This window comes from Synchiropus splendidus, chromosome 4 (genome assembly GCF_027744825.2).
Source record: "Synchiropus splendidus isolate RoL2022-P1 chromosome 4, RoL_Sspl_1.0, whole genome shotgun sequence".
Lineage (NCBI taxonomy): Eukaryota > Metazoa > Chordata > Actinopteri > Syngnathiformes > Callionymidae > Synchiropus > Synchiropus splendidus.
In genome coordinates this window covers 11,324,900-11,347,712 of record NC_071337.1, presented here as the reverse complement: position 1 = coordinate 11,347,712, position 22,813 = coordinate 11,324,900, and the positions used below count along the sequence as shown (strand labels likewise).

The 22,813-nt window shown below is 38.5% G+C and overlaps 1 protein-coding gene across 1 annotated transcript in view; it reads left to right on the top strand.

Moving 5' to 3' along the window:
- The first annotated feature begins 1,265 nt into the window (after positions 1-1,265).
- The window catches only part of ctnnal1 (catenin (cadherin-associated protein), alpha-like 1), a 55,947-nt gene continuing 34,399 nt past the window's right edge, over positions 1,266-22,813 (top strand). The window contains exon 1 of the mRNA XM_053863897.1: positions 1,266-1,596. Coding sequence (XP_053719872.1) covers positions 1,507-1,596 — 90 coding nt within the window. The 5' untranslated portion in view covers positions 1,266-1,506. The remainder of the gene's footprint in view (positions 1,597-22,813) is intronic.

The window sequence follows — 22,813 nt, the reverse complement described above, 5'->3', positions numbered from 1 at the left end:
TGGGGTTTAAAATAAATACTGGCTGTGTGTGAGCCGGCGGAGAGTTTTCTCACACTCACCTACATACACATCTATTGTCTCCGGTGCTGACACAGAGGTCCCCGCCAGAGTTGATATTAAAACAGCCAGCAGAAGCTCTAATAACTGTGCTACAGTCCTTCTGTGCCACATCTACTCTCACAGCCATCTGCAGAGGTTATTTGGCTCTCGTCAGCCAGCGGTTTCGCTTGATAACTTTGCAATAATAAGAGGACAACACTTAGAGATACACTCATAGTTTGGTGAACACATTTTCATTACTTGGTCCAGCAAAGCAAAAATAACTCAGAAATACTAACATTTCTCTCATTACAATCCAACACATTTTTACATTAAAAGAGCGATTATGTTTCTCAGACACACTGTTGAAAATGAAAACTTGAAATTGCTGTTCTGAATATGTTGCTTGAGTTAATTAAAGAAATACATTTAATCCTAATATTGATTACGCCAAATCAATTTCTTGAACTGATTTTATTTTATTTTATTTTATTGTACAATGTGACTGAAGGCAACTTATTCATGAATTCTTACAGGGTCATGTGATCATCAGTGGCTCTGTTTATCTTGGTCATACTTTAATAAGTCAAACGTTCTCAACGTATTCTTTTCTGGAAAATATTATAATGCAAAGCACAGATTTTTTTTAAGTTTTAAATGTATGTTATGAGCTAAATAGGTTGGCATGGTTGACAGACTAGGTTTGCACAGTAAACAATTATAATTATGCAGAACTAATTGTTTTTACGTAACTAAACATGATACATCGACACAACTTTTGAGCAAGAGATTTAGTCCATCAAAGCATAAAACTTTGAATTGCGACTCCACTGCTGTAAGTTGTCTAGATTTTTTTCTCACCTCATCTTTTTTGTTTTTACATTGCATCATGAGCACTATCTTTATGCCCCTTGATCTGACCTCAGACCTTTTCACGCCAGGACCTCAAAACTGCAGGAAAAACATTCATATCCATATCTCAAATGGGTTACCAGTAATTAATGGTTATTACTCGTCAAACTATCTGAGGGTGTTTAAACAACCATCGTCAATGACTTATCAGGCACATGACCGCATTTTGGCTCTCTTGTTTCAGCTGCTACCGTCCTGAAATGTTCTAGAGGTGAATAACAGTGCTGCTTGTCAAACCGAGTGCGCGCGTGCGTGCGCGCGTGCGAGCGAGCGAGCGTGTGCGGTTGCCCTCAGCGGTGTGCTGCAGTCCTCTCGCCGCCTCGGCTCAGTAACTACATGGACATTACCGACCACTGTGGCGCAACCACCGAGCCGGAGTGGATTCAAACACCGTGAGTGTGGAGACAGACAGTCCGCAAACGCGCGTGTAACCGAGAAAGAAGCCTCCAAACTCGGTTAGAACAGTTTATAGCCGCGGTGGAGAAGAGCTGAGCTGGAGGACTCCGCGGTGTCGAGCTTTGTGTCAGCCAGGCAAGCAGCGACTGCTCGGCGGGAATGGCTTCGTCTCCGTGCGGCAACTTTGATTCCGGGCTGGAGATCAAAACTCGCTCGGTGGAGCAGACTCTTATTCCTCTTGTGTCACAGGTGAGTGGCATTAAAAACGCGTCCGCATCACGACTGTTCCACTTCATTTCCACTTAGTTAGAGTGGAAGCGTCTTTGGCTGGAGAACTTTCCTCATGCCGTGTTTACATGTTGGCTGCGTGTTTCCGTCTCGACTGTGCTGGGCTACTTTCACTGCTTCGCTTTAGTCATCTGATGTTCACATGAATGACTCGATAAGTTCCTTAGGATTCGTTTATAGTTACAAAGTTTAAACTCCCTGCACAAATAGGTTTAACTCCTACTGTTGTGTAACTTTAGACGCGGATCAAATATGATGCATTTAAAAATACTTATACTGAGCCCTTTCAACAGCAAAGGGTTACAAAATATCCAATCGACATTACATATCAGACTCTTATTTTGGAACGTCACAATTGGCAATGACTTCATTTCCAGATTTCTCGATTGATCAACAAGAAGTGGAATCAAATCTGACTGTGGAGAGCTAGCTAGCTAACAGGCGAACCACATGATTCTCAGGTGTTTGGCTGGTAGGTCTTATTTGCACAGCAATTTTAATGGTCTCACATATTTATTATACTTTATTTATCGTTTAAAAATGAATGAAATAATTGTTTGAGAAACATTCCATGTGATCACAGTTTAGTACCTGGATGTAAAGTTCCAGTGAGTTGCATCTTAGATTGTAAACCCATTGATTTTTGGGTTCTTCTCATGATGTTTATGACTGTATTCCTACATCAATTACATCTTAGTTTATCACTTGAGTCCCTCTTTATTCTAATTTCTTTAATTTGTCCTTATGAAAAGACTTCTGTGTTCATTCTGTGTTCTTCATTTCCCAGACTTGGCACTCCCAATCCTCTAATTGAGTTTTGTATTTAAGCAGTGTGACTGTAACAACTATAATAAAGTCAAATTAAATCTTTACTAACTGTAAAAGCCGTTAGTTTACTGCATGCTTTTGCCTTAAATTAGAGTGTTTGTGTCACTGCAGTTTTTTTTTTAACAGTAGCATTTTCACTGTGTCCTGCATTACAATGAAAGACGACTCACGTCTTGTGAATAAAAGAATGACAACCAGGCTCTTACAGGCCAATGAGCCATTGTTGTGCGGGAGGCTCAAGGGAGCAAAGACCTGTAAAAAGCTCTGTTGTTCTGCTGAGACTGTTTAAAAGAGTGGAACCTCTAATGGGTTTTCTGAGTTGCTGTGAGAGAAGTGAAGAACTGGCACCATTCAGGCCACGCATTGATTATCATTTATTGGTTTTGATATGGTTATGAACATAGATGTTGTATTTACATTTTTATTCAACTTGAGTTGCATCAGTAAACTGACTTAATCCTTAGTTATTATGGCTATCTAAAATGTGATTTGGTAAGTGTGATTAAAAGGAATCTTAAATTATGTAAAAGCATCAAACCCAATTTTCGCATTGCAATGCTTAATATTATAAAAAACACATTTGAGAACTAGTAGAACATCATCAGGAAGTACATAGTATTCTGTGTAGGTGTACATTATTAAGTATTTTCCCAAAAAAATGTGTCCTAAATCTAGAGAATGAATAAAGGGCATTAGTTTTGACAAGAAAAAGGCATTTGCCTTGTAACAAACCACATCACATCGCTGGTTACTTTCATGCATTTACATCTAACAGCGTTAATCTGGCTGTTTTGCACTCTCTGCGATTTGTCTTTCATTTAAGTAAATTAAACGTGCGCTTTATTTATGCCTTTTCACCGACTGTGCAATACTCCCGTACTATACACTGCGTATGGAGCAACTTCACATATACCGTCAAAAGAATTCATTTCACTGTCAGTAGTCAAAAGTGGGCGTCAAGGACATATCTAACTTTTTTTTTTTCTCAGCGAAGCATGTCCCCATAGCAACAGGACTTCGTCTTGCTGAAAGAAAGATTTTTATTGAGGCGCATCTCAATGTAATGTGCCACTGTTGTGTTTAGTGGTGTAAGTTACTATTTCACTCAGAAAGTATCTTGGCCTTCTTTCACTGTCACATTTTAACTTTAGTGAGTTACTCAATGACTTCCCAGTAACTTTTACTGACTAAGGATACAATGGCCTGCACAGTTTATGTCGTTCAGACTGAGAGGCAATGTGACGTTACGTAACAGATGTTCAGTCAGAGTTTTTCCTGTAAATAACGCGGCAGCAAGGATGTGATGTGATGAAAGATCACCGTTTTGGAGACCAGTTACTGTTATGTCTTTATCCATTAATCTTTAATTTTCTCCGCTGCAACCCTGAGTCTGTATGATTTACTGGACAGTGAGTTCTAGTGATTAGATACAGCAGACTCATATTTGTGAGAGAGTCACTGTTGTTGCTTTATTTTGTTTTGTTTATCACATTAACTTGAAAAATGGAGCTAGTCCAGATTCAAAGAATCCGCTGAGTCTCAACACCGCTGTTTTGTTTCCAAAATATAATTTCCTTTTCATGACTTGAAGCAGGACAATGTATCTCAATGTCAGAGGAAAGAAAGTGTTGTGGCTAGACAGATGTCCAAGATGTGGGTAACGTGATTTGATACATTAATGGAGCCAAACGTCAACCAAAGTACCCACAAAATCTATTTTGCAATTAAATGCCAAAGCGTATTCTGTTTTCCATCAATGGACAGTTGTTAATGTAATTGTAGACCTTCCAAAAGGAATTGGCCATGTTATAGGGCCTATTTATTGTTGATATTTGCTTGTTGCTCCACTATCATTAGAACATGAAATATGATCCAACTGAAGTGTGCAGTAATTGGAATATAGTAGGATTATTCTCCGCAGCGGTTTGGTCATTAGATAACTATCAGAGAGGAAATGAAAAAGCAGGTAACGTTTGATAGCATATCATGTTTTCCCCTTTTTATGAAGTTCTCCTTTTCTCTCTGCTCCTCCTCTCTTTGCACCTCTAATCTCAGTGTCTTGTTGATATCCTCAGCCCTGTCTTATCAGTTCCACTCCCACCACTGTGTAATTATAGACCAGGGACATCCGAGGCTTGGGTCACACACCAACACACAATTATGCACCTTTTGCATTTACTTTTTTATTGTTTATCTTGTGTAAAGTTTGGGATTAACCAGTAGCAATGGTTCAACATGGGCCCCTGTTTTGCATTTAAATGGTACATTCTCCAATTACTGTTTAATTTTAATGAATAGATTACGATAATTTAAACAGATAGAAAATCTTCTCAGTGTTAACTGCCAAAGCTGTGATCCAGTAGTCAACAATATCTCTGATGTGTCCAGGCGTCAGAGATATTTGTTTGTTTTTGGTAATAAAAGATATGAAACCAACCAGAACCTGAATGGACTTTTTTAATTTACAACTTTACTACTTTATTTCTTTACTTTTATTTATTTATAGTTTTGACTTTAAGTCAACCACTCCTCAGGACTGTCATCGGCTTGAATACGTCAGGTGACTGTGGTTTTGCTTTGAACTGTAGTGACTAAACAGAAACAAATAGACTATCATAGGAGCAGTTCACTTTGTTTGTAGTGCATAGACACATTATTTTGAAAATCACATTTAAATCACTATAAAACTGATACTATGTTGACAATTGAATGCAGTGCTCCGCTATGTACAATCTTTTTTTTACTTGAGTCCTGACACAGTGTTGGTGGAGTAGTGCTCCAGTAAAAGACGAAAAGCAGAGACGTTTTGTTGAGTACTTGAGTGTCTATACAGTACAGCTTGCAATGGTCGTTTGTTGCTCATTAAAATTAAAAGCTGCTGACAATTTTGTGTTAATATTTCCAATAAGCTCGACAGCTGTTTCCAATTGAGCACTGCTCTGTTGTCCGCCATTGTTGTGCAGTGGTGATAGCGTTTTCAAAATGCCATTTTTGATGCATCTGTAATGAAAACTATTTTAAACAGTTTAACAAGAGAACAACGGTTTTCTTTTAACAACAGAGCAAATGTAATAAGATACATGTAATAATGACGTAAGAATAAAGAATAATCTCCACTCAGCACACTGATCGAGTCGGAACTGACATGCTGTGTCGGAACTGATGAGCTTGGTGGCGCTGCGATCTTCAGTGATAATTCTATGAGTGTTCACTTCTTGCAAAGTGCATACAGACACTGTATTATGGACCAGCACTTCTTTGCCGTCACCAGTCAGATTCATCACAGTGTCCTCTGGCGGTCAAAGAGGAGAGGTGTGTCCAAGTAACTGTTGAATCCTCTTGGAAATTGAGAAACAGTGGATAATCGAAACGGTCGATAATCAAGGTTCTGTTGAGAAGTTCCATGATTAATAATTGAGGTCAATTTGTTGTTTGTTGTCCCGTCCTAGTTCCATTTACTATGTTTTCATTGGTGACAATAGTCAGATCAAGATTGTCTTAACATGAAGTGAATTAAGTAGAGCTGTGTATTGCAAAGCAATATGTATCCTGATGCAGGAGTGGTGATACATTGTGATATACTGCAATACTGTAAGTTCAGCAACATATTGTAATAAGAGCCATCATTTTAAGGGGGAAAATCTGGTAATGAAGTACAATATCATGCGCATATGTACGAGTTCAGTGTTGTGATGTCAGTCCAGTAAGACTTTCAGTTAAATTTCACAGTCCAAGAGAGGAATGAATTACTCCCTTAATTCATCTTAAGAGATCCAGAACCAGCGCATTGGAGTGATGGTGTGATTTGAGTGAAGAGAGTCGACAGGTTTATGGAACAAAATAAACATACACATTTCATTGTAAGCTTAAATATTGGGAGAGGATGTGGTCATCATGCTTTTCTGTATGTTGACTTTGTATTGCGAGCACAGTAAAATGTTTATTATGATTATAATAACCTTGCCACTGAGGTCTGTTTCAGATTTAAAAAATGCTGAAAACTACTGAGAGGGGAGTTCTGAAGAAAACACTGTTGGATCTGGTCTTAAATTTTAATAGCATTGTAAAATATTCACACAACAGAGCTGTACTTTTGTGTGAGAGCCCTGGATTGATTAGCAATATAGTTCATGCTACAGGTTAAAGCAATTTCTTTCAACCAATAAATCCTTTTCTGTAGTTTTCTTGTGAGAACCAGCCTCTTGAACCAGTAGCCCAAATCTACTCATCAACATCACTGATGTCTGGGTTGTGCGTTCATAAATCAAAACAGAAGTTTACCTAGGTGCAGGTCACTGGGTCCCAGTATAGTCCTGCTCAACCGTTACATACAGGTTTAATGGAGCTAGGGTTATCTAGGTAGCTTCACTTGACGAAGACAAATTCCGCTTTCTCTCCCACGGTCGGAGTAAGCAGTTCACATGCATTTCAGTCTGATGTTATCTGGACAGACTACTCTTATACTGAAAAAGTCTGGCATCTTCTTTGTTTTTGTTTCTTGTGCATCTTTGTGTGAAAGGTTGAGTCACTCCGGTTTGTTTGCTTGTTTGCTGCATAGGTAGAGCTCAATATTTCCTGTTAACCAAATTCTATATTGGAATAGAGCACAATTTCAAATGGATTGTCTGTTACACAACAGAGATTATTTAAAAAAAAAAAAAGATGAAGTGCTCCCTCTGGCCCAAATTCAATAATATGCTTCTACTTCACCTTTGCTGTTTCTGTATTGGAACCTGCTATATAAGGGTAATGAAACTAGCGGGGTTGGAAATAATGAGGGTTGCAGACTGAAAAGTGCTTGTTTTTGTGTTGCCCCAAGGATGTAGCGCAATTAGTGATAATTGGGATACGTTTATCTGGAGGTGTTCTTCTATTTTGTCGCTGTTGGTGGTGCTAATACACTCATCTTGTGGTGGTTTTATAGTTGATGTTTGTTCCAAGTAAAGCCAGCCGCTTGAGTGCGCAGACGTGGCAATCAACAGGCTTGAGGACATTGTCTGAGTGTTGTTTTCATGTAAATATCTGTGGGAATAACCACATAGGAGAAACTAAAACACAGACTTAGATCAGATCGCTGAACCTTTAAGCACATGTGACACACTGGCCTTGTGATTGCATAGTTGTGTCTGCTCAGTCATTGCTTTACAGAGCTAAACCAAGAGTTTAAAAAGTTTTAACTATAATTGGGCCTGGAAAATCCGCTTTCTGTCAAAGTTTATTAGCAGAGTTCTCTGTGAAACTTGCAGTTATGATGTGTGAGTATCGCTAAAAAACATTTTGCTCTTGTTTCCTGTGTATCGTAAAGGGGTTTTTATAATGTTGCGAGACATTTTTTCTCAGTAAAAAAATGTTATTTGTGAGCACGAGGCAGAGAAAGTGTTGACCCTGAAAAGATTTTATTGAAGTTTACATAAAATCACAGGAGGCACAGCCTTTAATGCACACTGAGGCCGTCACAAATCAAAGATGACAAAATGAATTTTAGCAATCGATATACTGAAGAAATATTGGCTTGTACCAAGCAACTTGACAGTATGACCATGATGCCAAGATGAGTGATAAGATTATTAACATATAGTGATTTCAAATCAGTCATGTATACGTCAAGATAATTTGATTCAGTCTTTTCGGTCAGGACTTCTGGACTAAGAAAGCTGCAGACTGACACAAATCCTCAACACCATTGGCAAATGTCTGACCTGTTCTCTTGTCAATGCCTGTTTTTCAACTGAAAGAAACAAATAATTATCCACATGGGTGTCCCAGCTATGTCACAGGTGCAATTTCACTCTTTTTTCTTACTTTGGAATCACAGGACTGAGAAACTTTGTGATTTTGTGCCATTATGCGTACGATTAGTGCTTTTTCAGTATTCAAAGTAGTCTTTTTATTTCCAACACAATAGCATTGCAATATCCAAGAATGGAAATGAGGACTATTTCACTACTGAATCTGCCTCTACTTGTGCTTCTGTGACCAGGATTGGCCCCGCCATGCACCTTGCTTTACACTTCAGCAATTGCTTTTAAGGGAGTACTTACAGATCGCTGTTCCCCTCAAGTACTGATAAAAGCATCTGGCTGTTGTGTTGATCTGTTGACCTCATTTTAACAAGTCTTGTTCCAGTTGAGAAAGTTTTGTAATGTTGCAACCGGCAAATAACCTGCCATGAAGTGATGAAACAAAAGAATTGCATCCTTTACAATGATGCGTGACGGAAATCGTCAATGGGGCTTGTAATGTGGGCCCTAACTGAGGCTGCATATCTGCATTTGTCTCAGTGAGTCTTTGCATTTTCTTCCGTTATGTTTTTCTTAATTAGTTCTTATTGCTTCATGTAATTACTCCTCAAAGAAGCTGGTGTCAAATAGTAGAAGACTTCATGCTCAAAAGAAATCACTGCATAATTACTGTGTGTTTGTATATACATACATGAGTATTGCAAACAAAGCCTCATTCAGCCTACAGTGAAGTGAGTTAAAATCAAGGCCAAATAGTGGTATCTCATGCAATGTAGATAGCTACCTTGCTATATAACTTATTATATAATAACTTGCAGTACGTGGCAACAATTATTTCAATTGAAATTGTGATGTTATAGAAAGCAATTTCCAAATATCAAAGTCTGTGATACAATATGTGCTGCAGTGCTCACTTCAGTCGAGCAACATACATATCAGTGCTTGTTTTTTTAATGAATTAATGAATTGTTATAGTTTTTCTGGCTTCGTAAAGCTCACATATACTGGAAGGTCCATTTGCAAACAGAACAATATTGCTGAAAAAACAAGTTATAATCATGGAGTTCATTTTTTCAATTTGATTAATCGTCCGCTGCCAAAAAAAGGTTGCTACATTTGTATTTTCTCCCTAGAATTCTGTTCTTTTATTTTTGACATTTGATATGATTTGTGTAGCAAATTTGTTCCAGTGGCTGTCTATTTTTTTTTTTTTTTCCAACCATTGTTTCTCCTTAATTTCCATGAAGCTGGGGCCAGTTATTTGACTACAGTAAGACTGAGTCATTGATTGGGCAGCATTCACCATGGGGCGCATGAGTCTATCTCTCGGATTACTCAAACTTTTTAACCTCTGTTTTGGTCCCAAAGCAGCTTTTGTGCTGCTTGTGGATTACGTGCAAAGCCCTTGTTTGTACAAGAATTTATCGCAGGTCTTTTTTATGCCTCTCACGAAGCAATTTACTGCAAGTGGTATACACTTTTTTTTTTGGCTTTTTGGTGTACTTGTTTTGGTTGAAAAGGTTGGATCCAATTCGAACAACTGTCATCAGGGATGTCCTGCCTAATCTTTCATTGTTGTTCAGCATCACTGGGTTTTGGCTAGAGCAACTCACTATTTATAACTGAAACCAGTCTGACGTCATCTCGGGGATCTGTCAGATGATTAATAATTTAAAATTAATGATGCAATTTATATGAAAAAAAAAAGATTTATTCGCATCATAAGGTAAAATTTCAGCTGAGGTATCTTCCATAAAATATCACTCAGTCCTTCCGATATAACAGAATTTCTTATTTGTTCTTATAATAAGTTGTTATATAAGGAACATTTTAGTTAAAAATTAAAAATCAGATTCTTTAAAGTGAAGTAAATGTCCATTGGGAAATGTGAAAAAACAAAAACCCTGACAACAGACTTGTTTTATTCTGCCCCCTGCCAGGATCAAAGGCTGCTTAAAATGATGACGCTGATCATTATTTATAAGCTCGGACAAAACCAAAAGATCTCGAGCACACCACTTCTCAGTCTGTCCGCAGTCAGCATATTTGTTTTTGCTGCGGTTCCCTGTCAGCTGTAACATTGCTGACTGCAACACAGCACAATCGTCAAGTCTAGCCTGTATGTGTTAATTGCTTTCTTTGAACGTCTTTGAACTCTTCCACTCATGATAATGAGTCCTCATCACAAGGAGAGGTTGGACTTGACAAAACTAAAAGAGCATGCGGGACGTCGAGAAGACGGACTACCCAAAAAACTTCTTATCTGGTCTCCACTCATTTGAATGATTCAAGAGTATTCAGGAGTAAAACCCAGAAAGTTGGCCTCCGCATCACTTTTAGTCTGACTGAATACGAAGGAAAGATAATGTGTAATCTCCATAATATAGTCCAAATAAATGTTTTTTGAAGAGTACTTAGGGTTTTGTGGTAATGCTAATTCACTCACTATGGTTATGTGAGCAGCATTTCCACTATCTGAATATATGTATTGTGGTCGGGTATTAAATTAAATTATATCAACAGCCGTCCGTTGCACAGCAGCCTTCCAGCGGAAGGTATTGCATTATTCAACTTATTTGTGTCTGCATCTTGTTTTTCAGCTATTTGTTTCGGATTAGTTTGAAATGAAAGTTCAACCAGTGCTTTGTCTGAGCCCCTTTTGCTCTCGGGGCTGCAAGCTCAGTTGCTGCAGAGTGGCTGAGACGGACGGTGCAGGAGGACTCGTATTTGTTAAGAACTGATTTAGTAGTCCTGTCACATGGAGTCATGTCATGCCCAGTGACACAAAGATTCAGCACAGACAGAGAGATATGATCAGACATGATCAACGATCAGCCTGATCCACCGCTTTGATCCGGGAGATATTTAATTCCTAATACACGGGATCAGATCACTTGTGTTTACGTGAAGAGTTTTGGTATTCAGTTCAGGGTCAGCCATTTATTCTGATTAGAGTGCTCCAGGCCGCAAATATGAGAATTGAGCCAATGAGCAAGAATAACGTCTTCTTTAGACTCAGGTATATCACAAACATGAAAGCCAATCTTTTCATTACATAATAGGTATTCCTTATGTCAACGCATTGTCACTCTCAATGTGTCAAATAAAAAAAACCTTGACCCATGGATGTCTCATCGAGTAATTGTCAAGGTAGTCGGTGACTAGTCGACTATCAAAATTATAGTTAGTTGCAGCACTATTATGTACTATTAAATAATCGGGGGGGGACCAATCGTCTTATTTTTGGCCGTTATCGATTTTTTGCAGATTGTTATTTTTAAAAAAAGTGTTAAATATGAAATTAATAACTTCTATTCCATTGAATCCATATTCAATGAACAAGGAACAGATCAAACCCACAACATGAACTTCACTCATCACTTGTTCAATACCGGAATGTTGCCATATAGCCTGACAGACAACTCTAGTTTTCATCGACTGCATGTCCAGGGAGGTTTTTTCGATTAGCATTGGTTTTACCTGCGGTTCACTCTGGTTAGCGTTCGCTCATTTAGCCTCTTACTAGTGCGGTGTTGTGATATTTATGATGGCACTGAAGTAAAAAGGAGACTTGACAGGGATAGGCTTAACTTATTTGATTGAGGGTGAGCACATGGTTTTTGAGGAAAAATGAAATAGACACACTAAATAATTACTCATATTTTTGCAAAAATAAAATTGGGGAATGGTATAGGGGTATAGGAGAGTATAGGAAATAGCTGTTTGATGGATATATAATAATATAATATAAGTAAAATACGAGCAACTCGATAGATCTGTGAGATAGAATGACTTTGCATGGATCTCTTAGAGAGCATGCGCTTTGACGGAGTTTGTGGACTGTAATAAGATGGGTGTGGTGCCAGTGACCATCCTTTTCAAGTGAATGTGTTCTGATATCAGAAATGAAATTCTTAACAAGAAAATCTCATAGGTAACATCATCTAACCTTTCGTGAAGGACGTGGAGGAATCTTTTATGTCCGTTTGGAATGTCGAACGATTCAGAGCGGAGTCATTCGTTCCCCTGTCAGAGCTTTTCCGTCGTGATCCTGCGTACTCGATCCTTCACTTTATGATGAAGTGTTTTCAGGTTGTTGGTCCGCAGAATGAAAGAAGTTCCATCACCTTGTCTGTATGCTTTACACATTTCCTCTGTTGCTCTGGCACCATTTTCCGAATTTGGTTTCTTGTCACACACCGTATTCTTTTGCTCTTTCATTCCCCGTCTTCAGCCCGGCGCAGAGTTGCTGCCCACCTTTCTCCACTGAGTCCCCTGTTTTCTCACTTTTAATCTCAGTCCCTCAAGAGGGTCCTCCGTCCCTGATTCACCTCATTAATTATGCATCCTTCTGAAAACCTAGCCAGAGGCTTCAGGTAGAGCTCAAAACTGTAAAGCTCTAGCTCACACATTGCTCGTTGGATTCTTTCTCATTTATTCTATGAAAGTAGAGTCAGAAAGTGGCAGGCCTTCATTTGTTCCGAGGAGTAGTGAGAAGAACATGGCGTTACCAGCTCAGTCAGTTTGTTCTGTCCTTTTCCTTGTCACAGGAAATCTGAGAGGCCTCAAGATGAGGACATTCATTCCATCTTCTGTCTGACTCATAATCATCTCATGAGGAGTCGTTTCTGGAGCCAAATAGGGTGTCGGAGATATTATCACCAATGCTAGTACAGTTTTAGCACTGTGCAATGATTGGATTTGATATTCTACTGATACGATTATGTAAAAGATGATGATGAGCTTTGGTTTGGCTTTAGTTTTTTTTTATAATCTTCATCTCTCAAAATAAAGTGTGAATGTTTGTGATGAGATTCTAGCAACACATCCATTATGCGGTAAAATAAAATCCCTCAATATTCCAGAACCCTCTGGTGGTTTTGAATGAAGAAAAAATGATGATCAACCAAATAATGCGTCTGTGATTATTGGTCATATTTTCTAAGCCTACAGTATTTTAATGATGACTTAAATAAACTTGCTTAACTCAGGCTTTTCTTAAAGGAGACTATTCAATGCCTGTCCCTCATTTGCATTTAAAATTAGGTGTAAAAACTGAAATGTTGTTCTAATTAAGCATGCAAGCCTGGTGTCTGCATCTCCTTTCACTAACGTTGTTGTTATAGGATAATCCCACCTGAGGGATGTATATACTTGATCATTTGTCCGGAAGTAAGCAGCCTTATCAGTGAAGGGATAGTGTTTTTATCTTGCAGTTGTTCCCGCATGACTGAGCCTTTGGGCTACAGATGTAGTCTGCAGGGATCTGAAAAAACAGTGTTAACACATGCACTCACAAAAATAACACTGTATCAATTCTGCTACTTTAAAAGCTGCATAAAGCCTTCATAATGAGTTCATGGCACAATCAATATACAAAGTGTATGATGACGGTATTATCAGAATTCAGCACCTTGTCTGTGCATTTAATAGTTTAAGGGATGTTGCCATTATGTACTTGAAGCCTTTGTTAAGTGTCATGTAGTGAAAGCATGTTCCTTAAGCCTGCATAAATATGTCTGTCACAACAGAAGCCATTATAGAGTCTGAAGTGGGGCGCTGCATTCCTTCACAGATATCATGTTTCCAACTCCGCCAGTGTGCCGCTGTGTGAGGTTGTGTGCCTTGCGGAACTTAATGAGGCAAATCAGCATAATGGTAAAGGCTTGTGGTAAAAATCAACACAGTGAGCAAGGAGATTCTTGTTCACACGTAAAGGAAAAGGTTATTCAACACCTATATGGAAGCCATTGTGTGCTTGCTTATCACTTCAATCAGAAGTGAAGACAGGAGGCAGAAAACTTGTTTTGAAATGGGTGGTTTTGGTCTTGATTGATTGCAGCCACACACCCCAGGGGAGCAGTTCGAACCGTTGGAAGTCCAGGGTGAGAGGGGTGTAGTCGTGCTTGTGTTCCTCTACGTCCCACTGGTGGGCACATCATGGATGGATGGAATACCTTTTTTCCACAATGGAAATAACTGTTTGCAATAGATAACCAGATATTTGTGGATGAATTATTACTGATGATTGAATTGGCAAAAAAAAATATTGAATCAGGAGGATCCTGGGGCTGGATTTAGGATTGAAGAAGATCCAGGGCTTAGCCCGCATGCGTGATGGATTCGGTGGTAAAAGGAAATAGATAAAATAAAACGTACAAATTAATGCTCCCTTTGCAATGAACTTTATTTTTAGCGTTATTATCCTTGTTTGTTTGGCTTCTTCCCAAATTGCCATCATGCACTTGCTGTGTTTCATAATTTTACTGACATTTAACCTGAATCAGTCTAAAACATATTTTAAATCCTGTCATGTTTTTTCCTGAGCTTTCTACACCAGAAAAACGCACAGACGCACATCCAAATATCATACTGGAAGTACCCAGGTTCATCAGTGAGCTTCACAATGTCAGGCTGTAGCTCTACCCACTTGTCCACTCTACTGCCATTTTATTAATGTTTCTGTTGCATTTATAGTTATTTTTCATACAAATTTATAAAGCAGAATATGCAATGTGATTAAATAGCTAAATTAAATATATGCAGCTGTTTGGGCAGCGAACTATGTGTTAAGACCCATTTATGCTCAATGCTACATACATATCCAGATACAGATGGAGCCTTTGTCCATTTTTGTCTATATTTCTGCATGTTTCCACTAAGCTTACGGATACAGACCAAATAGAGCAGTAGCTTGAATGAGACAAAGAAGATATAACAATGGCGGAAATTATCCGTCCACCAGTCACAATATATTTAAGTGGCTCGCTGTCCACCGCATCCTACAACATTGGCTTTGTTTTTCTTTTTTGTGCTAGAGGTACATTGTCAATACTTCTTCCACAGAAGCTTGTTGGCTTTGGAGTTTGTCATCAACTTTTGAATCTTGTCTACTCCCCCGGTGAATGTATTTTTGAACAGTAATACTAACGTAAAGAACGCATAGAAGTATGTGATAAGTGGGTACAATTTCGTTCGTAAAGGGACCATAAATGAGCCTTCAGAAGTGTCTCACTTCAGATGTAATTTTGGTTTATGTTCATAAATTAACTTGCATAGATATTTTTTCCATCACTGAGTTAAAAGGTCAAAGTCGCGAAAGGGAGAAAAGACATGGGGCCTCCCATGTGTCTTCAAGCACTTGTCACTGTTTCTCTGAATGAAGTGTTCTGATGTTCAGCCTGACAGGTTCATTAATTAATGTTGTCAGTTCCCTTTTAAAAATGTCTTTCTTCTTAAATGTCAGTCCTCCAAGATCACTCTTGGAAAACCCTTTGTTCTCTTGAAGAGAGTGAATTTGTCTTGCTGTCAGGATTTGTTGACTTCCTTCCCTCCCTGCCTGACACTTTGTCTTACCATCTCTTTTTATTTCATTTTTCAGAGGCAGCGACCTGGTAGTGTGTAAAAGCTTGCAGTCGTTTAATGGGATGAGTTAAATGGAGCCTTAAGTGAACTTGAAAAGCACGTTTTTTTTCTTGAAGTTCAAAGACACTTAAGTGTCAAATGTTTCAAAGTAGAAGTGCCACTGGCAAGAGTTTTGGGTACATCAAACTTTCTTTTCATTTGTTGTAAACTCCAAAGGAGCTCACCAACACCATTATTTGCTCATTGACTGTAATTACCTATTTGATGAGTGATGGGATGTTTTTTAGGCCAAGTTGGGAAGCACTCTGCAGATGAGGGCTGAAAACAGTTACTCATTGAACTCTGTTGGGGAACTGTTACTTGTCAGACCCTTGAAATCAGTAATGCTTGTCTAAAAGTGGCCAATACAAATATATTATGTATAAATGGTATGTTGGGACTGAAGTGTAACAAAATATAGAGCGTTTTAAAGAAACAATTCTGTGTTTTTCCCATCACATTGTGTATAAAAATAATGAATAGTTGTCATGGGGAGTAATCTTTAAAGTGGTCTTCATGTTTGTTATTAAATTAATTTTGTTCATTTTACTCTTCCAATTTGTACAACATCATATTTCTTGCTATAAGCTGTTATTCGGTGGCTTATAATGGATTTGGAAATAATGACTACATCAACAACATATACGCCACCAAATATCATTCTTGCCATTCCTGGTTACCTTTTTTGTTATTTGACCTTCATATATATCACTGTATTAGTCAATTGTCTAAATGCACATCAATCTATCTCATGTCAGTTAGATTAATGGAGAATAAAGAATGCCTGCCCCAAAGTGTTGTATAACATAATTTATTCTCCCATGCTCTCGCATACACAACCTATTTTTAACACACAAAAGTGTTTTCTTCTTCCACATTTGCCTCACGTTGCTCACACAAATCAACCTTTAGTGGCATGTAAAAAATTCATAACTGTTTTCTAAGGAAGCTATCAATCAGTCAAAACACTTCAAGCTGTAACTTCAGCTTTCGTCATCATGACTTCCATTTGTCGTGCTGAATTTCTGATTCATCTTATTCACTGCTCATACACACTCACTGGCAGCAGCACTGCCAGAAGACTTATTGATTTCACGAGCTGCATTATTGATTATGAATTTATTAGTGTACCACTAAAAACAAGTAGATATGTATTCTATGATATAATTTATCATGTTGCATCCTTGGCTGTTTGCTGCTTCTTCTACAATTAACTGGAAACATCTATAATGAAAAACTTATATGTGCTGAGAGACAGAAAGGCTTCTGTGTAAAATTAACCTAACTACATTTTTGCAGAAAAGAAAACACATATTTACTAGTGCAAAGGGTTGCCCTCTGTTTCTGTGATAGGCTCCAGCCATGTGCAGCCCTGCGAAGAGAATGAACCACGAAAAATGAATAAATGAAGGTCTTCACCCATGTATGTTGTCATCCTCAGAGTGAAGGCTTTTCCTGCTTCTACATCTTTTAAAGCGACAATGTATAGTTTAAGAATATTGGTATTTGGCGGCACTGCTGGTAAAAGAGTGTAATTGCAAACTGTCGTAAAACGACCCCCCAGGTCAGTAGAATAGCGGAGTCAGCTGCGGCAGCTGCCATAACAGTTAGTGATAGAACATGTTACGCTTGTCCAAACCAGATAGTCCATCAACACTGCTAATGACAGTGAATCGGCTAAACTCTTTTCTCCGTCTTATAAATGCTAGTAGACATTAGCCACAGACATTAGCCGCTAGCGGCTAACCTGTTTGGCTAGCTGTAGCTACACTATAGTTAAATAAACACAATAAAATGAGTAGCGGACATTGACACGTCTGTTACCATCTCAAAAATATGTGCCCAACATTTGACAGCACACCTAAGACCCACGATAAACACAAAGAGTCACTTACAAGACCGGTAAACACTGTCATCTCAGCATCTGTTCATTCGTCCTCGTTTCTCTTGCTCTGTCAGATTTGCGCTTTCTCTTCTCAGACTCGTCCCTGCAAACTCTTTCCTCTGCCATGATGATAATAAATGGTGGCTGCTGACTTAGCTCGGCATATGAAATTATTTGGTAGTCACACGGGTGAGCTGTGGTTACCTCACTTTTAGGACACACCCCTTTTGGGACCCGACCAGTTACATTGTCTAGATATTCCTTATACTGACTGCCAGCGAAACAGACTTGGTGACATCAGTCTGTTCAATATGAAACCTGTCATTACAGAAGGTGGGGAAATAATATATTGATGTATAAATGTTACCTTTTGCTGCATTAAGAGTGAACATTGATCAAACTCCAGTATTGACTTTTAGAAACTATTTTGGGTGAGAGTTGTTGCAGAGAGAAGTTTAAACTGAACTCGTCCAGTCTCTACTTCCCTTTCATAATAAGTTTGGTAAAAGTAAAATCATGCAGGAAAACAAAATTGCGAGGCAAATTATATGAGACCTAAGTGGGAGCTGTGCTTAGGGCCACACTTTGTTTTTTGTAATGTTATGAAGTTTCAAAGCAAAGGTGTGCAGATTTTTTTTGCTGTTTTTCTTTTGAAGTGGCTCCCCATCACTGGGTGAAACTAATCTTAATTGCGTTGTATCAGGAGTGTGAAGATTGTCTCCTTTCATGTGCGATACAGAACGTGAAGCAGTTGTTTTTGTATGTTGAGTGATGGTGTGATAAAATCCAATTCTTAAGTGATTATGTGACTGACTCCGGCACCACCATGCTAAACATGAAACTAAAACTTGTATCCAAGATACAATGATGTCATGAATGTGTGACAAAATTGTACTTTCAACATGAATCAGGTGAACATTAGCAGTGGAAAATAGTGCAAATACATATTTTACAAATGTATATGTGACCGCAGCCCTATAATATGAATTTCACTAATCCAATTAATACTGCCCAATGTTTAAATCGTAAATCAACCATTAATAATACAGTCAGCAGCAGCACTACTGGAAGACTTATTGATTTCATGAGCTGCATAATTGATTTGAATGTATTATTGTACCACTAAAAACAAGTAGATGTGTTTTCTATGATATAAAATATGTTGCATTCTTGGCTGTTTACTGCTTCTTCTACAATTAATTGGAAACATCTACAATGAAAAACTTTTATATGTGCTGAGACCGTTCAGAAAAGCTTCTCTGTGTAAAATTAACCTTATATCTTTGCAGAAAAGATGAAGAAAACACATATTTACTAAGGAAACGGGTTGCCCTCTGTTTCTGTGATAGGCCCTGCAAAGAGAAAGAACCACGAAAAATGAATAAATGAAGGTCTTCACCCATGTATGATGTCATCCTCGGAGTGAAGGCTTTTCCTGCTTCTACATCTCTTAAAGCGGCAATGCATAGTTTAAGAATATTGTTTTTTGGCGGCTCAATCTCAATCTCTCAATCAATCAATAATAATAATAATAATACCGTCTCCTTGAAAAGAAACTAGGAAGGCTTGAAAGGCACTTATCGATCTTAAGTATCTCCTCTGATTGGCAGAAACTTCCCCGGTTACCCTTGTCTCTTATGAAACGTTGCTTTGTGTTGAGATTTTTCTTAAGTCTGACTGGCTGCCATGGTGTCACAGTTGTTGCATTAACAATTGTATCTGGTGTCAGAATCTTGTAAGCCTCCCCATAAACGGGTGCAGGCGGGCAGTTAAATCCTTTTTTATTTTGTGTTGGCATTAAAAACAGAATTGCTCTTTATTTCCAATTACAGGTGGATAAATCATCACTGATTACTTACTATTGGAAAATGGTGTCTTTTCTGCAATAGTGAAATGCTCTTATGATGTACAGAATTTCAGTTGAGAGCCATCATTATTTCCATTTTTCCACACACGGGTGGGCTGAATCCTTCTCCACCATATGGTCCATATGTTGCCACATTTATTTGTGATATTGAAGCTTAGGATACAAACAGTAACTGCAAATTTAATATAGGATTTGCATGAATTTTTTTACACAAGCTCCTCCTACATTGTGGTGCCGATCAATGTCCATATGGAATGCAAGCCATGGTGCTTTAAAGAGCAACTAACAAAAATCACTTTGATTTTAAATATTTAAATGCAGAAACGCTGAACTAACTTCATGATCATAGCAGACTCGTTGTTCAGCCCGACTGGATCTAATAAGGAGATGGGCAGATTCAGAGCTGCAAGAGTCGTAACGTAACGGGCTGACCTCTCATTTGCCAAGATTGCAAACAGGGGAGAACTTTATAAAGCAATAAGAGTATTGAGGTAAAAACATGTTAAGATAAGTACTTTACTGCGGTGCTACTTTATTGTTTTTCAAATCACAGCCTTTGGGATTTGAAAATAGCATTATATTACGCTATGATGTCGATTTGAATCAAAGCAATAGTTCAGGCGTAGTTTCTCTCAACATGCAGTGAAGTGTGATTTGCAATATCAGGGCTGCCTCATATCAGGAGAACCCGCTAAGGAGGACTGTGAAAGATGCACAATACGTTCTGTCGTCATCATCTCACCCCGTCAAGTTGTGCTGCAGTTCTTCCGCATATTGTTGCAAGTGACGTTAGTCTGGTCAAGTCCAAACCACCCGTTTCATGTCTCATGTCAAGTCTTGCCGTCAATTATGCCGAGCTTGAGACTTCCTCAATGTTTCTTCCACGAGGATTTGTTGTTGTTGCTAAGGTTGATCGTTGGGAGATCACCTTTTGTCACTTTCTGGTGTACAATAAGGGCATATTTTATTCTCTCTGGGTCCACTCTGTCTCTGACTCACAGCCGTCCTAACCTTGTTCACTTGGGATTCTGTGACAGGCAGAAAGGCATTATAAACACTTAAACTTGTTTGTTGTGGTCATTCTTTCTTGTCTTTGTCAGCAGTCTTGCAACTGAGTTCTGTCCTGTTAGAGGAGAAGAAAGTTATTATTTAAATTAAAAGAACAGTTAAAAAGTCTCTCAAGAGGACCCAGTGATTTTGCGATACAAAGCTTCAGCGTAATGGTGAAATACTGTTCTTTGCTTCCAGTTGACTATGGCCTTTGCCATGTTTGGATTCTCTCTGAACAGACAAAATGATGTTGTCCAAATCTCTTCCAATTTCACTGTTGGAGAATTATACCCCATAGCACAGAAATGTTAGTGTGAAATCAATGCTGCGTGGCCTGAGAAAACAGACAGCGTTGTAAACAAACACTGCAGAAAAACAACAGCCTGTAAGGACACAAAATAAAAATATAAAATGACTTATTTTTTATTTAAAATTACAGCTGTTCAGTGCTTATTCGAATCTAGCATGGACATGGACAACAGCAAAACAGATTATTAGAAAGAGGGCCAGCACCAGAACTGTTGGAGAGATATGTTTTTTTTAATATATATTTTACTGTAGACATAGCCAGAAAAAATGTATACTATGAGGAAAGAATGTATTTTATTTAGCTTTTTTCTTCTACAGTTATTGTTTCCATTCCAGTTGCACCCTTGTCCTCTTTATCTCTACATCACAGCTGTCCATCTGGTTTTCTTACCCTTCTATCACTCTCTGTTATCAGCCACTGCTGGGTCCTCTTTGCTTCCTGTCCCTTGTGTCAGTCTGACAGATATCACTGCTTTTCTACTTCCACTAGGACCCACACTGAACACATGGCACTTTCATAGTGCTGGGGTGAGTGTTGCGATGCAGACAAGTTTCACATACTTCTAAAGGTATTATTCCAATTTCAACAGAACGTCCCAATCTCCTGTATCAACTGAATCGGGTGACCATGGCCTGTCAGCATCCCTCATCTGCTATATACAACACAAAGGTTAATAATTGAAATCCAATTGTACTTTGCCATGCAACTGAAATTGTAGCCCAAACCAGCAAAAAATATTTATATTAAAATGGATTGTCAAGTTAGGGAGTTGACGGGAAAGAAAATAATTTGAAAGATGGTGTTAAACTGAAAGTTAAAAAAAAATGAATGGAAACTGGAAAAAGTGAAATGAAGTCTTATCAGAAATGGGAAAAAAAAGATTAAAAAATGGAAGAGGATGTGGCAGTCTGAGATTTTCCTAACCAAAGAGACCCCAGCAGGGGGAACACTGGCCATCAATTGGATCATGCTCACATGTGTCTGGATGGTCTATGTGACAGAAGTGCACAGTGAATATTCACTTGTTTAGAACAGAACAGGTTTCGCTTCTGTGCTATGGCCAAACCAGCAGGCTATACATCGCGCTCCTCCACTCACATAAGCACTTCACTGTATTATTAGAATGCACTTCTTGTGAGGAACTGCATGAAGCATCAGAAATGACGTGGCTAAACGCCTTTATAATGACTGTGTGTCTTTCTTTATGCACTTGTATGATGCTTGTAGGAGCAAATCTGTAACAGCAAGTAAACCATTAAAATCTTAACTACTTTTTATAAAGCACAATGTATTGGGATTAATGTAAATAACAGTTATGAAATTAAATAATGATAATTTCTCATTGTCCACTTAATGCATTCAAGTGGATTAATTTAAAGTGTGTGCTTAGGCTGCTGTGTGTTTCATTCAATTGATTTTATGATCTATCAATCAGTAAAAACCTTGGCCATAGGGTTTTATTCCTGTTTTTTTTCTCATCACATTAGTCTTCTCTGACTGATGCTCAGATTGCACACAATCATCAAAGCTAGAATTAAGCCATCACTAACCACCATGAGCCCTATCTGTGGAACTGACTGCCTGAAGGCTGCGTAGTGATGACATTTTTAAACTCAAACATGAGACTTGCATTTGAAAATCTGCTGTCACAAGTGAGTAAAATTCCTGTAAAATCAGCACTTTCAAACCAAAGTTTGGAGATGTCATCCATTTGTGTTGATTTAGTTTGTCAGTGTTTGTTTCCTGACGGTATTAAAAACACCATTTTTTTAGAAAAATATTCTGACAGCTGATGACTTGTGTCTTGTGACACACTTATCGTGGTTCAGGTCATAGTGACTTGTAAGAGCTCCCTTGACTACACACCCAGTGGGCACCACTTAAGGCTTAATAGATTTCCCATTATTTCAGGCAGGCTGTGATGGAGTACCAGGTAGTGCCCGGGCCTGTTCTGCTTTTCTTTGTCAATTTACATCCTGAGTGGAAACACTTGTGTGAGATGGCACATGAGTGGGAAGCCAGAGAGCTACCAGGCCCAGATGAACACTAGTCTTTGTGCCAAACAATAACAAAAATGTAATCTAGATCCTCGC